At 40.5% G+C, this 16,531-nt stretch overlaps 1 protein-coding gene across 1 annotated transcript in view; it reads left to right on the top strand.

The window, feature by feature from the left end:
• Positions 1 to 8,542: 8,542 nt before the first annotated feature.
• The window catches only part of NDST4 (N-deacetylase/N-sulfotransferase (heparan glucosaminyl) 4), an 85,657-nt gene continuing 77,668 nt past the window's right edge, over positions 8,543 to 16,531 (top strand). The window contains exon 1 of the mRNA XM_010575546.1: positions 8,543 to 9,523. Within this exon, the coding sequence (XP_010573848.1) occupies positions 8,543 to 9,523 (981 nt within the window). The remainder of the gene's footprint in view (positions 9,524 to 16,531) is intronic.

The raw sequence follows: 16,531 nt of genomic DNA, 5'->3' as shown, positions 1-16,531 counted from the left end.
GATCAGAGGTTGCTGGGACCAAACTCATTCACTGTGTATTCTACCCATTTTTCTACCAAATCCTCTCAATAACAACAAAACCTTTCAGCCAACGAGGATGAGGATGGGGACAGAGGACTCCAGTAGAATTTACTTAAAGAATAAATATAGGGAAGCTGTTATAATGAGAGCTAATGTACCCAGAGCTTGGAAACAGTCTCTGGCTGGCTGCAACCTGGCTTGAGTAAACTCAGAATAAACCTCTGTTTAAATTTCATGTGGCAAATGTGCTGTTATAAGGATTTAGGTACAAAATCTTTGTTATCTGGATTTAAATAGACTTCCTTTGCAGTAGTAATAGATCATGACTATGTGACGGCAGTAGTCTCTCTGAAATAAGTTAGTGGCCTCCTTTTAAGTCCTAGCGCAGATGTGACCGCATCAGACTTTCTCACAACTAGTCCCTGTGACAAGATACAGACACCACAAAACATGTTATTCAGTGAAATATCTTGTAATTGATATAAGGGTGGAGACATTTTAATTATCTTGTATGGTGGTTAACATTTTTAGGTCCCTTAAAAGCAATAGGAAAACAGAAAGTGTGGGAAACTGTTAGCTACTACAAAAAAAAAAAAAAAAGTATAAAGACCAAAGAGTTTAGCTTCTAATAAGCTATTCCAGAGCCTGTGACTATGTCTTGTAGGCAAAGGGCCTTTTCATTAAAAAGAGAGCTTATACACTTTTTTTGTGTGAGAAATCTCCAAAAAGTAAAGTTTCAATAGCTATCCAGCAAATCTGTAATCCTTGGTAAATTTTCAAAACAGATAAAGAAAATCTGCAGTTATTTAGATGCTAATAGAACTATAAAAAGATCTAATTTTTTTTTATGCCTTAGCTTTCATATATCATCAAACAAGATGTACAGAGTTCGACTATTGCGTTGATTGACTTTAAGGAGTTATAGTTAGGCAGCCATTATATTGCACAAATGTTGTCTCTCAACTGAATTCACAACACAAATCATTCTATTGAAACCGGATAGCTAATTGACAGCCTTATAAAAGTAGAAAACAGTACCGGAATAGATGGACTGTAATAAAACATCTGATACAGCATCTCACAAAAGTTTTATTTGAAAAGTTAAATGAATTCAAATTGGCTTCCATTGAAGCATTAAACTATGAATTGAAAAGTGATGAAGAGCCATTAACCAAGTGAGATCAGAAGATTTGTTGCATCAAGTCAGGAGGAATGTTTTGCAGGCTGCCTCAGGAAAACATGTGAAGCCTGCTTTTATTCACCAGCCTCATACAAAAGGGGCAATCATAAGATGTTCATTACACCTGCACTCTCCATTAATCCCACTGGGAAAGCAAAGCATCAGCCCTAAGGACTCGATCCTGTAGGTCACGCACAACTTTGTGCTGTGGCATCTCTGCTCTGTTTTCAGCCATAACTTTCTGCATTGACATTTTGGCTCTGTCATCACGGCTTAAGCAATAAGCTTCTGATGCTCAGATCATCTCTGAAAACCTTCTTTTCATCCTTGGTAGTTCAGTCACTTTTCTACAGATGTCATGGTGGTTGTAAAGACACAGACCTGTTGAAGGGCATTACGCAAGAACAAGTGGCTATTGCTTCCAGCTCAGCCACGGGTCTACCAAATGGCCTAGAAAAAAATCAGGCCTGGACCCAAGAGTAATGCCATTTAGCTTTTTTGAATTTTTGGTGAGTTACTGGTAAAAAGCAATAGATCTTAGTACCACCACTCAGGCAAGATGGACACGTTTATTGGAAACGGCATTGAGAAGATACTTTTTTGTTTTAAATTTATTTTAAGTCTGGCCACAAAACTAAGATGTTTTGTCTGATGACATCAAAATGTTATGTGTATTTTGGTATATTTTGATAAAGTGACGTATTTTGATATCACTGCGCAAGATTTTTGCCACATATGGAGCTGCACAAAAGGTTAATGTGGTCATTAACACCTACCCATTGCGATGGTGACTAGAGCCACTCTGTCAAGAAACAAGAAATATATATATAGGTTCTGTCTTCGTCCATGGCCCTCCTAAGACTATACTTAAATTATCACTGATTTCTAGGAGCTTCTACATGTGACACTCAAGAAAAATAAGCAGTCAGTGATTTCTGAGGAAATATTACAACTACTTATATTCAAAAATGCTGACATGATAGAGACTAATCAGTTGTGACAATTGGAAGAAATGTCACTGAAACATCACAGATGGGACATTTATGTGCATTTCTGGGTGGTCCAAATGACCGTGGGACTGTTAGAGATTAACTCTTTTTTCTTCTGACCCATTGAAGCTGAACATCAGGCAACATTCACCAGAAGTGTGGTCTGGTTAAGTCTTAGAAGAAATTTCTACTTCGAGTTCAGCAATGTGAAGTCTTGCATATGTGCTGGAGAATCAAAGGAGGCAACACTTCCATGAGGGAGGATTTGCAGAAAGAGCAATACCTTCCTTATAGACTCATTAGTTCGCATTTGTAAAAGCATCCCACTGATTCATGTAGAATATCGTGGGGGAGGGGTCTCATTAGCAGAGGTTATAATTACCTGCCTAAAAGCATCAATAAGAAAAAAAAAACACTTGGTGAGTCAGCAACTTCAGATCACATGAATTAATGAGAACAAAATATGTCTGCTTACATGCTGTTACGACGGCACATCTATTGTACGTGTTCAAGAAAGTGGGACTTGTGGCGAGTCGACAGTGGCTATTTGCATAACTTCAGAAGCGTTTAAGGAATAAAAATTGCTACAAGGCTTTCTCTAATCGCAATTCCCCTACTCAGTCAAAAGGCAGGTAAAACACTGAAAATAAAGAAAACCACTCTGTTAATATACTTCAAATCACACTTGACAATACTAACCATTATAAAAACAGATCAACTTTGGTGGTCCTGGAGGGAGACAAACTGTTAGCTTTGCACAAATCTGTCTGCAGCAATCAGATGTTATCAGTTTATTAAGAGCAAAGAGTTTACAGACTTCCTAGGTACCTTTACACCATGTTTCCCAACTATCTTATATACATAGTAAGAGGTGGGGGGCGGGAGGGGGGGGTGCATATGTGAACACATGTCTGAGAATATGTACGCATGTAAAACCTATCTCCAAATATGCCTTTTGCCACCTTTCCACCAGGGAGCCTTTTTTTTTCTTCAAAGCTCCAAGTTCTGAAATCATCTGGAAAAGTTTAAAGCCAAAGAGATTGAAGTAAAAAGAGTCAAATAGCTAGCTTCCAAGTATTGTTGCATTCACAAGATTGTGCCAGCTTTCATTGAGTGCATGAGTTGAGGTATTTCGAACACTTTGCTTTATATTCGTTGATTATCGACTTCAGCTTCTGCATCATTTAGCTTTCTGGAATCACACAAGATTATATGGGCATTATAGACTGATCAAATTGCTGAAAATACTGAAAAATTGGTGTTTTAACTTACAGATGATTATGCATTGAAAACAAACGAAAGAGGTGAAAGTGCTGAGCAGCCTCTCTGCTCAAATTATAAGAGAGAGTTAGAACAAAGTTAGAAGACCTGCGACAGCTTTTACCAGCTGAGAAGCTGTCCTTATCCTAGGTAAAAGAGTTTTCTAAAACTTTTTGGTAAGCTATGAGCAGCTGGCATCAACGTCCCTCATGAACAAAGCCACATTTATAAAAACAAAACACATTGCAACTCTGTTAAGCTTGAAAAAGGCAAAAGTTACTGTCAAGAAGCACTTAAGTTTCCTGAGCTCAGTAAAAAAAGTCTCTTGGAAACTTTTCTGAGAAAAAGAGCTGTTTTTCCCTCTACAGTGAATAGAAACCCTGAACTTTTGCTAATGGTCAACAGGAGTCATTTTTCACTCAAATCAGGTTGCTTGTTTCTGTATTGAATGAGCAGTCATATGTAAGAAGTAGCAAGTAGGTATCGTGGATCATTGTGCTGCTAATAAATGGCAGGAGTCATACAAGCTTAGAAAGGAAGGAGAAGAGGAAAGAGTTCACATTAATTTTTTAGCCTAAAGGGAAGTTTCATATATAGAAAATAAAGACTGTCTGATTTCTGATTTATGCTGGAATAAGATGAGAGGAAACCTCTGGCCTGCCTCCAGATGAATTACCCGTACTATTCCACACAACCTTGGACTCCGGTGCAGACAGGAGACTAGAAACAACTGTATTGCCGTGATACGAGCGTCCTGCTCATCTCCTCATCAATGTGCTCTTAACCTGCTGCAGATGTGAAGTCTATTAGCTCAATCCGTAGGCTGGATAAACACAACTGCTTGCTTAACATCAATGCCTCCGCTTTCCATAATGCTGAACTAGATCACGGATCCTCAGCCTACTTACAAGGAGACGTAAGGAAAGGACAAGAGCTTACAACAGCCCCTGAGGCCGTGCTCCCCTGCCCTTTGGTCAGCCCACGTACTCACCACTAACCTCTTGCCAAAGCCAAACTGCTCGCTCATCATCTCTTTCTCCTGGTAGATAACAGAAGACAGCGACTCTCGCTCTTAATGTAGTTTTCCCTATTTACTCAGGCAATAACTTCATTATTTCAGCTCTCCCTCGTTAGCAATTAACAGCTACCTTCCCATTATGTAACTGCCTGCTGCAACATCTGTATTCCCCCCACTGATTAGTTACACCTAATTTGGTCAAGATGCTTGGTAAATCACCAAGCCTTGTGAGAAGGTCTGCACATAGGAACTGGACCATGAGAGGATCAGCTTTAATTCCTGATGCAATGTTAACACATGGTATTAATAAGAGGCTGTTTCTCTTCAGTATTGTGCTATTGTTTTTAAATAGTTGAGTCCTAATCTCCCAATCAATCATCTTCAAAATCAGTATGCTTTAATCATCAATCAAATGCATTTTTATGGGGAAGCAAGAAGTATTATTTAGCAAGGAGGCAGCAATTTTTAAGCCTCTGTTTTTCTTTGGCTGCCTGAATTAAAGAAAAATTACAGTTCCTGCAGACAGCTATGGCATCACAACAGTTATATTGCAGAGTACTGCTCTATCTGGGGAAAGGCCCCATGTGTGGGAAGTCAGCTGAACGTGAGATTGAGGATCTACTGAAGGACTAACTCTGGATGAACGTAATCTTGATTCCTTGATCAAATGTACCCAGCTTTCGGCTTTACCCCTAAAGAGTCAATGAATAGTGACCAGTGACCACAGGAACACAGGACCTCAAAGACTGGTTTCTGAAATGAAACTACATTAGTAATGCTAATTATGAAATACGGCCTATTTCCGTGTTTTTCAAATTAATATAGCACAGAAAGACTCCAAAGATATTTGAATTTCTGAGCGAATATAAAGCTGTTGAACTTTAAGGGGGAGAGTTTCAAAGGCACAAACGGCACTTAACTTCCAATTATGCCTTGGAAAATGTCCCACTAATGGCTAATATAGCTGATTTATTTTCATGAACTTTAATTACTTCACACTATTTTTTTTTTTACTGAGCAGTATAATCAGTTCAACAGAGCGGTTCAAACACAATGCGCAAACTAAGAAGATCAGCTCCAATGCCAGGTTTCCACATGCAAGTTTAAATTCCTTATCAATTCTAATATTTAGACATCTAGATAAGTGTGAATACTTGCAGTTGTTATAACATCTGCATACAAAAGATATACTAGTTTACATTAAATCTGATTACTAATATTTTAACTGGAAAAGGTTTTACCAATGTTATTTGGATCAAATAACTTGGGATGAAAACCATGCTTTTGTTTTGGCTAGCGTAAAGTCAGGGGCTTCTCATATTTTAGTAATACATGCAATAGTAGCAGCAAAGGTCTGGCTCGTGAGGTGTATTATTTTGACAGCTTGCAGTACCACTGCCTGGGACATCCAGCGGGACAGAACAGTGAGGAAAAAATGTGCAATTTTAGGTAGCATGCTGTTCCCTTGTGCTCCAGGTGTAGGCTGAGCTATTTGGTAAGCACTCAGTGTGATTTAGTGGCAGGTTTCTTAGAGCAGAAGTCCTGTTTTTTAATTATTTTAACACCTAAGAGTCTTAATTAGGGTGTTTCACCCACCTTGGGGATTTCTGAGACCCTTCTGGAAGAGCCTGCCTGCAGGCAGGGCTGTCTGCTCTCTGAGTGGAGGCGAGAGCAGGTGCTGCCTGCCAAAAAGCAAGAAAATATTGCCCTCTAGTGCTGAAAGCAAGCAGAGGATGCAGAGCCCAAGGGGGGGGGTTAATTATTGTTTCCAAGATACCTGCCTATCTCACGCTAACAAAACCAAGGCTCGTTGCAATGAGTTGTTTTGTAGGCAGATTACCCACCCAGCGAGGCTGCCCTTCCCACGGAGAGCAATTCTCCGGAGCTGATAAACCCTCAGAGTCAGGCTGAGTGACTCATCAACGTCACCAAAACTGGAAGGCGGCCTGGCGGAGGATGCTTCGCTTGATCCAGTTTTATCTTTTGATAAAATCTTAATTGGAGGTTTAATAAGAAGCGAGATCCCAGCAAGCAGACAGAACTGCAGAAGAAGGGAAGCACCAAAGGGGGGCAAATACTCTGACAATTACCAGGTTGATTTTAATTTCCTAGTGATAGCTGTGATTTCTTTTTTTATTTCTTCTCTTATAAGACATTACTAAATACAGAACGCTTTTCTCATTTCTGTTCACTTCTGTCTGTGGATAAACTACCCACCTTGCTCACCTTTTGGCCAACTGCTGTGTGACACACAGCAGGGTCACTGATGGAGTAGCCCACAATACAGGGGTACAAAATCTCCTAGCAAGCTTCCAACTGAGAAAAGTAAAGCACATAAAAATCTGAACCCGGCAAAGTCACAAATGGCCTCAGAAACAACTCCCTCTCTCTAAACTGAGAGCAGCAACAAGCGTCTCACAAGCAAGTAGACCTATTAATTCACAATTACTTCAGCATTCTGTTCATTGCCTGATAAGCTCCCCTAAGCAGTAATCTAATACTAGAATAGTGGTATACAAGGCATTTGAAACAAAATTAAAACTTTTCACTTGCGTTTTTATGATCCTGAACTGACAAAATCAAGAGGTTCCTTAGAACTGTATACCAGAGTCATAAAATATACTAGACAAATTTCTTCAATACATTTCTTACAAGCATTTTCCAGTTTTAGGTGAAAAGCTTAAGATGAATGAAGGGTTTTCAGAATTAAACTCAAAAGTGTAATTTGAGCTAATGGAGGAGGACACATCAACTGACAAGTATCTTCCTGGAAAGAGTGTTTCTTCCTTGCAGTTCAAAAATCATCCGTTGTTTAGTCTCATATTGTTCCAATAGGTAAACAATATAAATAATTCAGAAAGATATTAATTCCTATTTAAATCCATAGAGCACCATGGGCTATTTATTCGGTTAGTTTTAACTGCCTCCGAGCCACAGGGTTTAGTGTTATCTATGGTAATTTTTCATGGATTTAGGTAGAACTACCCGGAATTGCACAAGGGCTTCAGAGCTGGCCAGGCAGTCGGATTTAAGCACGTAGCACTCCTGCCATACAGCGCAGCAGGGGCAGACCAAAGCCCCAGTCCTTTAGCTGGAGGCATCATGACCCTCAGGCCCACCTGCGTGCCCACCCAGCAACTCCCTTGTGCTCCTTTTCATGCTCCGTACCACCTCCCTTTCATCCCGGATGGAGGCAGAGGCATGCACGGCTGCACTCCGCAGTTTTAGTAGCGTACTCCTTCGCTTGGAAACTCCATGCACAACCTTTATCATTCCAGACAGTCCTTAAACAGACTGTAAAGTACTGATCACTCCAGGTCCAGAATGGAAACTGGAAAGGAAAGTCCTACAAATCTTTCCTCAAAGTCCTCTCATGCCTTTCACTTTGGTTTCACAGTCCAGCACAGAATTTGTTACCCCTTTCAAAATAGTTATGGAGTTTGAGTTTGACATGGAACATGGCCCGATATTTAACAAACATTTACTTGGTCCTAATTTTGTCCCGCAATCTTCAGTCATCCCCATTTGCAATAGCAATGAATCATTTTAGATAAGAAATGTCCATAACTGAAGAGATACACGTGCTCAAAAAGTTATGTTTAGACTTTATTTTTATACCCAAAGAATATGGGAGAGCTGTTTAACACGGCTTATCTTCATCCATCAAGAAAGCAAGTGACAGTGAGTGCTCCTTGAACTGTTCTTAAACTTCCCTCAACTCAAATTACCAGTATCAATCACTGTCTTTATTAACATGTGTTTTTCATTGCTTTATGGATTTTATTTACTCTTCTTTTACTTCTCGTTGCAGATAATGTTAAGAGTCCTCTTCATTGACTATTGGCAGCTGCTGCATTCTGAGAAAGCCTCTTTCAATTTAGCTTTCCGAATCCTTTGACTTCCCGCTCCAACAGCTTTATAACCTCCCCGACAGCTTCATAAATGCACTGCAATGGTCACATGAACGTCTTGGGAGAGGAATCGGCACCTCTGCTTCTCCTCATTCCGATGGCATTTTAGGAAAGAACACCAAAAAAGCAGCAAGTCCAACAGAAGTTGAAAGTCCTGCGAAAGATGAATCTAATCGTGAAGCTCCGCAGAAGTTTCAGAACGCTGGTCATTCTCCTCGCGACCTTCTGCTTGGCAAGTATTGTCATTTCTGCCTATTACCTTTACACCGGCTACAAGCAAGAAATGGCCCTCGTGGAAAGCACCGGAGAAGCTGAGTGTGAAGACCTCAAGCTTCTACCATACAGGTCCGCGGAGCTGAAAACGGCTAAGCCAATTGATCCATCTAAAACTGATCCCACCGTCCTCCTGTTTGTGGAAAGCCAGTACTCCCAGCTGGGGCAAGACATCATAGCCATCCTCGAGTCCAGCAGATTTCAGTACCACATGGTCATTGCACCAGCTAAGGGGGATATCCCCCCCCTCACAGACAACGGAAGAGGAAAATACACCATTATTATATATGAGAATATTTTAAAGTATGTATCCATGGACTCATGGAATAGAGAGCTTCTGGAAAAATACTGTGTGGAATACAGTGTTAGCATAATTGGTTTTCATAAAGCCAATGAGAACAGCTCCCCAAGTACAAAACTGAAAGGACTGCCATTACACCTTTACAATAATGTAGCCCTCAAAGACTGTGTGGTCAACCCTCAGTCTCCCCTGCTGCACATCACCAAAGCACCGAGGGTTGAGAAAGGTCCACTGCCTGGCGAAGACTGGACGGTTTTCCAGTTTAACCATTCCACCTATCAACCCGTGCTTTTAACCGAACTGCAGACCTCCAGACTGCCCCCCGCGGCATTGCCAAAGGCTGCTTTGTATGCCACCGTCATCCAAGACTTGGGCCTTCACGACGGGATTCAGAGAGTCCTTTTTGGAAACAACCTGACCTTCTGGTTGCACAAACTGATCTTTATTGATGCCATCTCTTTCCTGTCGGGGAAGAAGCTCACGCTGTCCTTGGATAGGTACATTCTGGTTGACATAGATGACATCTTCGTTGGGAAGGAGGGAACAAGGATGAACGTCAACGACGTGAAGGTAAGACAAGAATTGGGGGATACCATCCCAGATAGATGTATGTGCAAATGGGTATTTAAAGAGAGACAAAGCTTGAAAAAGCTTTCCTAGTAAAGGCTGCAAGTGCACAAGCATAGCTAGCAGATATAGAAACCATAACCTGAGATTACTTTAAAAGTCTGTTTACCCACACACATCCAGAAATGCATTCTCGTATGTGTATGTATGTTGATACATAGGCATGGCCTCATACGGTAATGCATAAAGTGAACATACTGGCTGCCTCTTGCTTATATAGGTTCTGTTCAAGGGCTTCACCCAGAGCACCTGGGTAACAAAGGAGACTTTTTATACCACTCATAATGGAGATCTTTCTTTAAACTAAATAAAAGGATCTCTGTGTCTGGAACAAGTTTGCTGCTGAGATATCTGAATTTTTAGATAACACCACACGTTTTACACTGGATTACTTTGGTTTTCCCTGTGCACATACAGACATACACATGTACGTATGTGACATATATCTATATAATACCATTTATAGGCATTTTCTGTATTCTTTCACTATTTCTGAAAAGTAGACAGAACAAGAGAAGATGGGTGCCTTTTTAAATCTCACAAAACTATCACTATATTTAAAAAGGGCAGAAAAAGCAAAAGGGAAAAAAACCTGAAAAAATTATAGTCACATTTTGATTTACAAGAATTAGCAGGATAATTTTCATTAGCAGACTAGCAGATAATCATTTCAAGTTACCAGTGACACGATAGAAGCATAGCCTACACTTCAGCAAATGGCATAACCATCTGATACGGTGAAAAGCCCACAGACTATTCTTTGGGGGCTCTTTTAAACTTCTTTTCATAGTCTGTAGTATCCAGGGACACCATTAGATTTGTTCAGAGTAATTTTCAAAGATGTGTGAAACTTGGAAAGAATAGACAGAACTCAACAGCATGACAGTTATTTCCTTGCAATTTTCCACATGTGGGAATCATCAAATTCAGAGATTAATTGAAGTTCCTAAGCATGCAACATCACGTTCTCAAGCCTTTATTCTAGCAGGTTTTTTCCTGTAAATAGCCCAATACTTTCATGAGCAATAAGCAAGCCTTTTGGTTTTAAATGCAGATTTCTATTTTGTTTCTAAATTCTTACTTCCATTTCTACAAATCTGCATTCATCTGCCTCCTCATCCAGATCATTAAAAGAGGTATCAAAATACCCAGCAAAAGCAGTAGTCTCATATACAATGAAAACAATTTTGCACATCAGAACAGTTTGGGTAATTCTATTAGCCAAACCAGGCATATGAATGCTCATCAGGGCTGATTTCTAGCACCAGGCACTCCAAGTGCCTAGGGTCTTGAGATCTGAGCACTGTGCACAAGCTCAGCGATCAAGAGCTCTCTCTCCGGAAATATATGGTAAAATGCTCTGAGAAGGGGCTTGTATGTAAGAGGAAATTAACTGAAAAGGCAATTGTGGAACAAGTTTTGCAGCAATAGCTTTCCGCCTGCACATTTTTGAGAGCGTCTTTTTCTGATGTGGTTTGCTCCACTAAGGAAGTCTATTATTCTACGTTGGTTAAAAAGCCCCTATTACTATAAGAAGAGTGTCCACACAGAGTCACTTGGAAATTCAAATCATACTGTTTGACTGGAATAATCTCACTAGGCAGAAAAAAACCCAAGTCACCTCCTTTATTATCCAGCAGTTGACAACATTACTATGCAAACCTTTCCACCTGTGCTTGGCAGAGCAGCCATGCTTCATTGCTCATTATAGGAGACACGGCAGAAAACTCCAGATCCAGGGGCTTGAGTAGGACCTGGATAGCAGAACTGTAGCTGTTAAAGGCGTTCAGCATCACTTTTATATGCTGCACACATTTACCCATCCGAAAAGAGAGCAGTCCATGCTGCTGAATATCTTGAAAATAACACGAGAAAGCATCTTCTAGGATTCAGACATGGGGTTTTTAAATTATTTTTTTAAAGGCATGTGTGGTGAGTCTCCTTTTCATGGATTATGTTTGAGTCAAGGTATGAAGGGAAGCTTTCATTCTTCCCACATTTCTCCAGTGCTAAATTAGCAGCCCACTTCCATCGCAAAACCACCAATAGGGACACTCACGGGATAAATCCCCTCTTCACCTCAAACAAGAAATCACGCCACAAACACTGACCACACGGAGAAATCTTTTGCAGGCACAGGCTCAGAACCAAGCTTCCCATCAAGCGCTCTTTTGGGGACAATAAAAAGTTTATCTGCCTTTTAGATGATGTTCACACGTAAATCCACTCTGCAACTCGACCATCCATTGATATTCTGTCCTTAACATTGTGGGTTTCATTTCAAATCAGTTACCCAGTACAGGTTTGTTCCTCGGGGTATTTCAGAAACACTTGCTACACAAATCAGTCCATTCGCATAGACTGGACATTCCCAGAATACATTAACATTCAAAACAGGATGCTTGCTAATGAACATAACACCGAAATCAGAGTGTACTTTGGTTAGTTTACAGTAAAGGATGATTGCAGCCAGTTAGAGAACGATCTCCCAAGTCGCTTGGGGAAGGGAGCAATTAAGAACCAGCGGACCTACCTTCACCCCTTAAGGCAGAGCAGCTTCTTTGCTTGAAAGGCAAAAATAGCAAAGGGAGACGATATTTAAGAGGCTGATATTTAAGTGATGTCAAAGTATTGCCATGCATTTTTAAGCAGCGGCTGTGGCCAGCTGCTCAGAGAGGGCTGCCTTTTCACGGCAGGTGAGAGGCTGTTTCTGATACGTGGAGGCACCATGAGATTTAGGGGCAGGTTGTGCTTGTCCTGTAAGAGTACGATAAGGGTGGAAGTGTGAATGGCTCTGATAGCTAGAGGGATTAGCACAGGCTCTGTATGTTGTTCGACAAAAACTTGCAGAATTTGGGCCATCTCCTTTCTTTCCCGAACTGCATATTACAGGTATATTTAGCACCAAAAAACACACAACCCCTCCCCCCTCAAAAAAAAACAAATAAAAAAAAAACCCCACAGTCCACATTTATATTGTCATGCACCCACGCACCTCAAAACTCATTCCATCTTGTCCCCTGCAATGCAAGTTTAAAACATCAGCATCACCAATATAAAAGAAAATATTTATTTATACAGTGCTTTCAAAACCAAAACAAGAGAAACGTATAAAGCAGTGCTTGTAATTAAACAATTTCTCATCACAGTACAATCCACTGCACTATGCCACATCACTACTTGTCCAATTCCTTCAGTTCTTAGCCTTTCTTGCTGCAAACAGCGTAGGTTCACTTCGCAGAGTTATACAGACTCTCCGTTAGGCTCTCCGAAGGTGCCACGCACACCCACGTCCCTTGGGAATACTTTCATACGCAGCAGATTCCCAGGTGCACGCAAGAAAACTGCAAATGAACAGTTATCCACCTCCTAAAGCGTATGAAAAATACAACCAAGTAACATCACTCTGTTCAACCTCTTAGGCATTTCCTTCCAGTGACCAAACATATAACTGCCAACCCAAAGGACACATGACTAGAAATGAGTCTTCTGATAACAGTATTTGTATGTAACAATAAAAAGACAAGTAAGACTGTTCCTGTGTAATTATCAGACGTTTTTATCCCCCCACAAAGCCATTTCTCGATTAGGTGCTTCAGGGATATATATAGTTGTTTAAAGGGGGGCATCAGCTAGAGAAACAGAGATTAGAGAAGAGTGTTATTATGGGCTCTGTTTACCACAAAAGATCTCCTAGTGCCTTGTATTATAGAAGTTGTACAAGGTCATATCTGGCTAAGTAATTAAACAGGAACTCAGCAGAGCCACAGAAAGCTATTTTCCCAAGCTTTGCAGAGATCTATCTTGAGCATAGCAAGCCTCTGCAAATGAATTTCTCCCCTTCCCTCCTGCCAATATATTATCTCACTGCTTGATTTTTAGAAGACAAAAGACTCAAGAATTCATCAGTTAATTTGCAGAATTACTAAATTCATGTACTGGCAAATTATATTGGTTTCTAGCCACACAACAAGTCCAGGATCACTGGCATCAGTGATTTAGCAAAAAAAACCCTAGAAACATCTGGTTATGCTGTGTCTGGGATTGCCATACATAAAGAATACAAAACTTCTACCTTTAAAGTTGCTTTTTAACTGAGCACAAACAGAGCTGCATTACCCAAACAGGTAGTAAGAACTTGTTAAAGTCTTTGGGTTTTTTTGCTATAGCATGAACTACTACAATGTTTACTCCAGGAAGATCTCAGTGCAGCAACCAGCACCTTTCACAAATACACTTTGTATTGTTAATTCAAAAAACCCTGCAAGATCACAGTACAAACTAAGGCTCTTAAAAAAAACCACATTAACCTTCCACTTTCTGCCCTCCTCGTAATTCTAGGACTTGTACTACCGCACATCTTCCTTTCTATAGCCTCTTCCAGGTGGACTCTCTCAGGAGGCACCTGCTTCCCTCTCTTCCACTGCTCTCCCAGCTGGAGCTGGTAATCACAGAGAAATTGCTCGTCCCAGCACCATCGTATCACAAAGCCCCTTTCTCCAAAAGCTACACTTCCCTTTTCTGTATTCCCTCTAATTGCTGCCATAAGGGCAGGAGCATCCTTGTGCTTTCTGAGAGACTATAAAATGATGGGCAATGCTTGGGAATGTCCTTTGTGTTACTGTTGACTGCAGTCCGTCCTTCCCCTTGCAGTACAGCATAGCCTGTCTCCATTCTCCCCACTTCTTCCACTCTAAGCTTCAGTCCACTTACTTCAGTGGAAATAAGAATTACATTAGTTTCTGACACCTCCTCAATTCCACAAGTCTGCACTTTGTCTTTGACCTTCACCATCATTAAAAAGCCTTGAACACTTAAAGGCTGTGATTTCTTGCTCACTTTAGTATTTTAAAGACAAGAATTCATGTTGGAGTTGCATCTTTTCTGATAATTCCAAATTAAAGAGTACTGGCTCAGCAGGAGGCTGAGCTCAATAACTGAATCTCTCCAGCACATGCTTTTTCTGATCTTTCTGCAAGGACAATTGCTTTCAGGTGGAATAATTGGAGATGTCTGGGCCACATCACCAGGCATGGCAGAATGATAGTAGAAAACTGCAGGTAGGCACAGGGTGGGTCCGTGCTGCTGTGTGCAAACCCTCCTCCCTCTCCATGCAAACTCTAAATGCCCTTTGAAAGAAGGAATTTAATAAACTGGTGTAGTCCAATGCTCGTTCCTACTTCAGTTCCGCTGCAATACTTTACCTCTCCTGCTGTTCGGAGTTGGTGGTATGGGCCCGTGCCAGGCATGTGGATGAGGAAGCTCTATTTAACAGACACGAACACATTTCTGCACCCCTTCACAGAATTTGGCATCTAGTGTCACAGAATATGCCCAGCCTTCCGTAGAAATTGGCCAGCAGTGGTCAAGACCAGAATTAAGAGTTAGGGAGGATTACAATGGACACTTGGATTTCTAACTCAGGTTTCTGAAGAGTTTCTCTGGATGCTCTACTCTCTTCTACCCATCCTGCACTCATACCCAACTGTAGGGAAGATTATGATGGAAGTTACAGCAACCCAATACCTCAATCTGCATCCGGTTATTTCCAAATGTACGCAATATCAGTCCCCAAAATCCCAGGGCTTGAGCAAAATTCGAAACTCCTGGTGCTATAAATAGGCACTAGAAACAAATCTTTTTTTATTGTTCATTCATCTGCGGCTTTTTCCTTCAGCAGAAGCTGCAAAGAGCAATCACTTCTTTGCTGATAATGTGAGATACAATAGTCATCTCTATAGCCTTTTTATAATAACAAACTCCTGCCAGTAAAGTAACCACACCAATGGGCAATACAGGGAGAGACTAAAAACGGAATAATGTATGAGCGTAGGAAGCTAGAGGAGACAGCCAGGTATTAGTCATTATAGGCTGTGTTGCCCCTATGTCACCTTTTAAAGCACTTCAGAGTGGCAGTGAAGAACACAATGAAGTGAAATTCTGGAGTTCCCACTTTTGGATGGTCTTAAAGACTTTAAAAATGAATTTAAAAAGCAGCTGAGAAGGCATTTTAAGAAAAATTTAATAATCAGACAATCTTTTTAAAAATGGGAGTGTCTACTCCATTCAGCTTCAGCAGAGATGACAGTTCCCTCAATATTTCCCTTGTTGAGGTCTCTTGAATCACCCAATTCTTTCTGCAATAATTTGAGTGTTGAATACTGCTCAAGTGCCTTGTCAAGACACATCACACGAAACATTTCATACTTTTTTTGTTTCAATAAAGCCTGTTCTTTCATTCAGAATTTCAGTACTGATGTAGTTAAAAAACACAATTCCTTTGCCATCAGCAAAACATTTATTTTTTCTCCTTGGCGGCCTGACGGATTGACTGGTTATCTGAGTACCCTGCCTGAATTATAATAGATGTGGGATTCTCTCATCTGCCAGGTTTCCCACTGAAGATGTGGTAGGTCTTGACAGTGTTTTATACAGTCTTGCCAGAAAACACATTCTGGTGGCCCTAATTTTCTAGCTCTTCCATTTCGTTAGTTTAGACAATTATGTTCCCTCCATGTATCCCACATATTAATAGGGTACCTCTATCACATGGTCTAAGCAAGATTTTCCTGAATGTTTGAAAACTCAGTGAATGTTCTCTTGTCCCAGAGAGCACACTGGGTTTCTGTTTGTAGGCTTATAAGACTCCGAGCACTGCAACTTGATATTGTTTGTACAAGCACCACAGAATTATCACAAATCTGAATGGTTTTTTTCCCCCAAGAAAAAATTTTAATCTTTCACAAAGCAAGCAAATTAATTAAAAAAAAAAAAACCAGGGAAAAATCATCCTTCATTCTTCCAGCTTTTTAACTGTAAGAACTCAATAGAACTTAATTTGAAAAAAAGATTAACAATTCTGAAATTTTAAAAAACAGCACGATACCTTTTAAAATATAGAAAGGCCAGGGTTTTTTAGTCATTGGTCTAGTTCAGAAATATCTAGTGCTC

Source organism: Haliaeetus leucocephalus, unplaced genomic scaffold (assembly GCF_000737465.1).
Source record: "Haliaeetus leucocephalus isolate CR32 unplaced genomic scaffold, Haliaeetus_leucocephalus-4.0 Scaffold484, whole genome shotgun sequence".
Lineage (NCBI taxonomy): Eukaryota > Metazoa > Chordata > Aves > Accipitriformes > Accipitridae > Haliaeetus > Haliaeetus leucocephalus.
The sequence above is the reverse complement of the archived record's forward strand: the minus strand, read 5'-3'. Positions and strand labels throughout refer to the sequence as shown.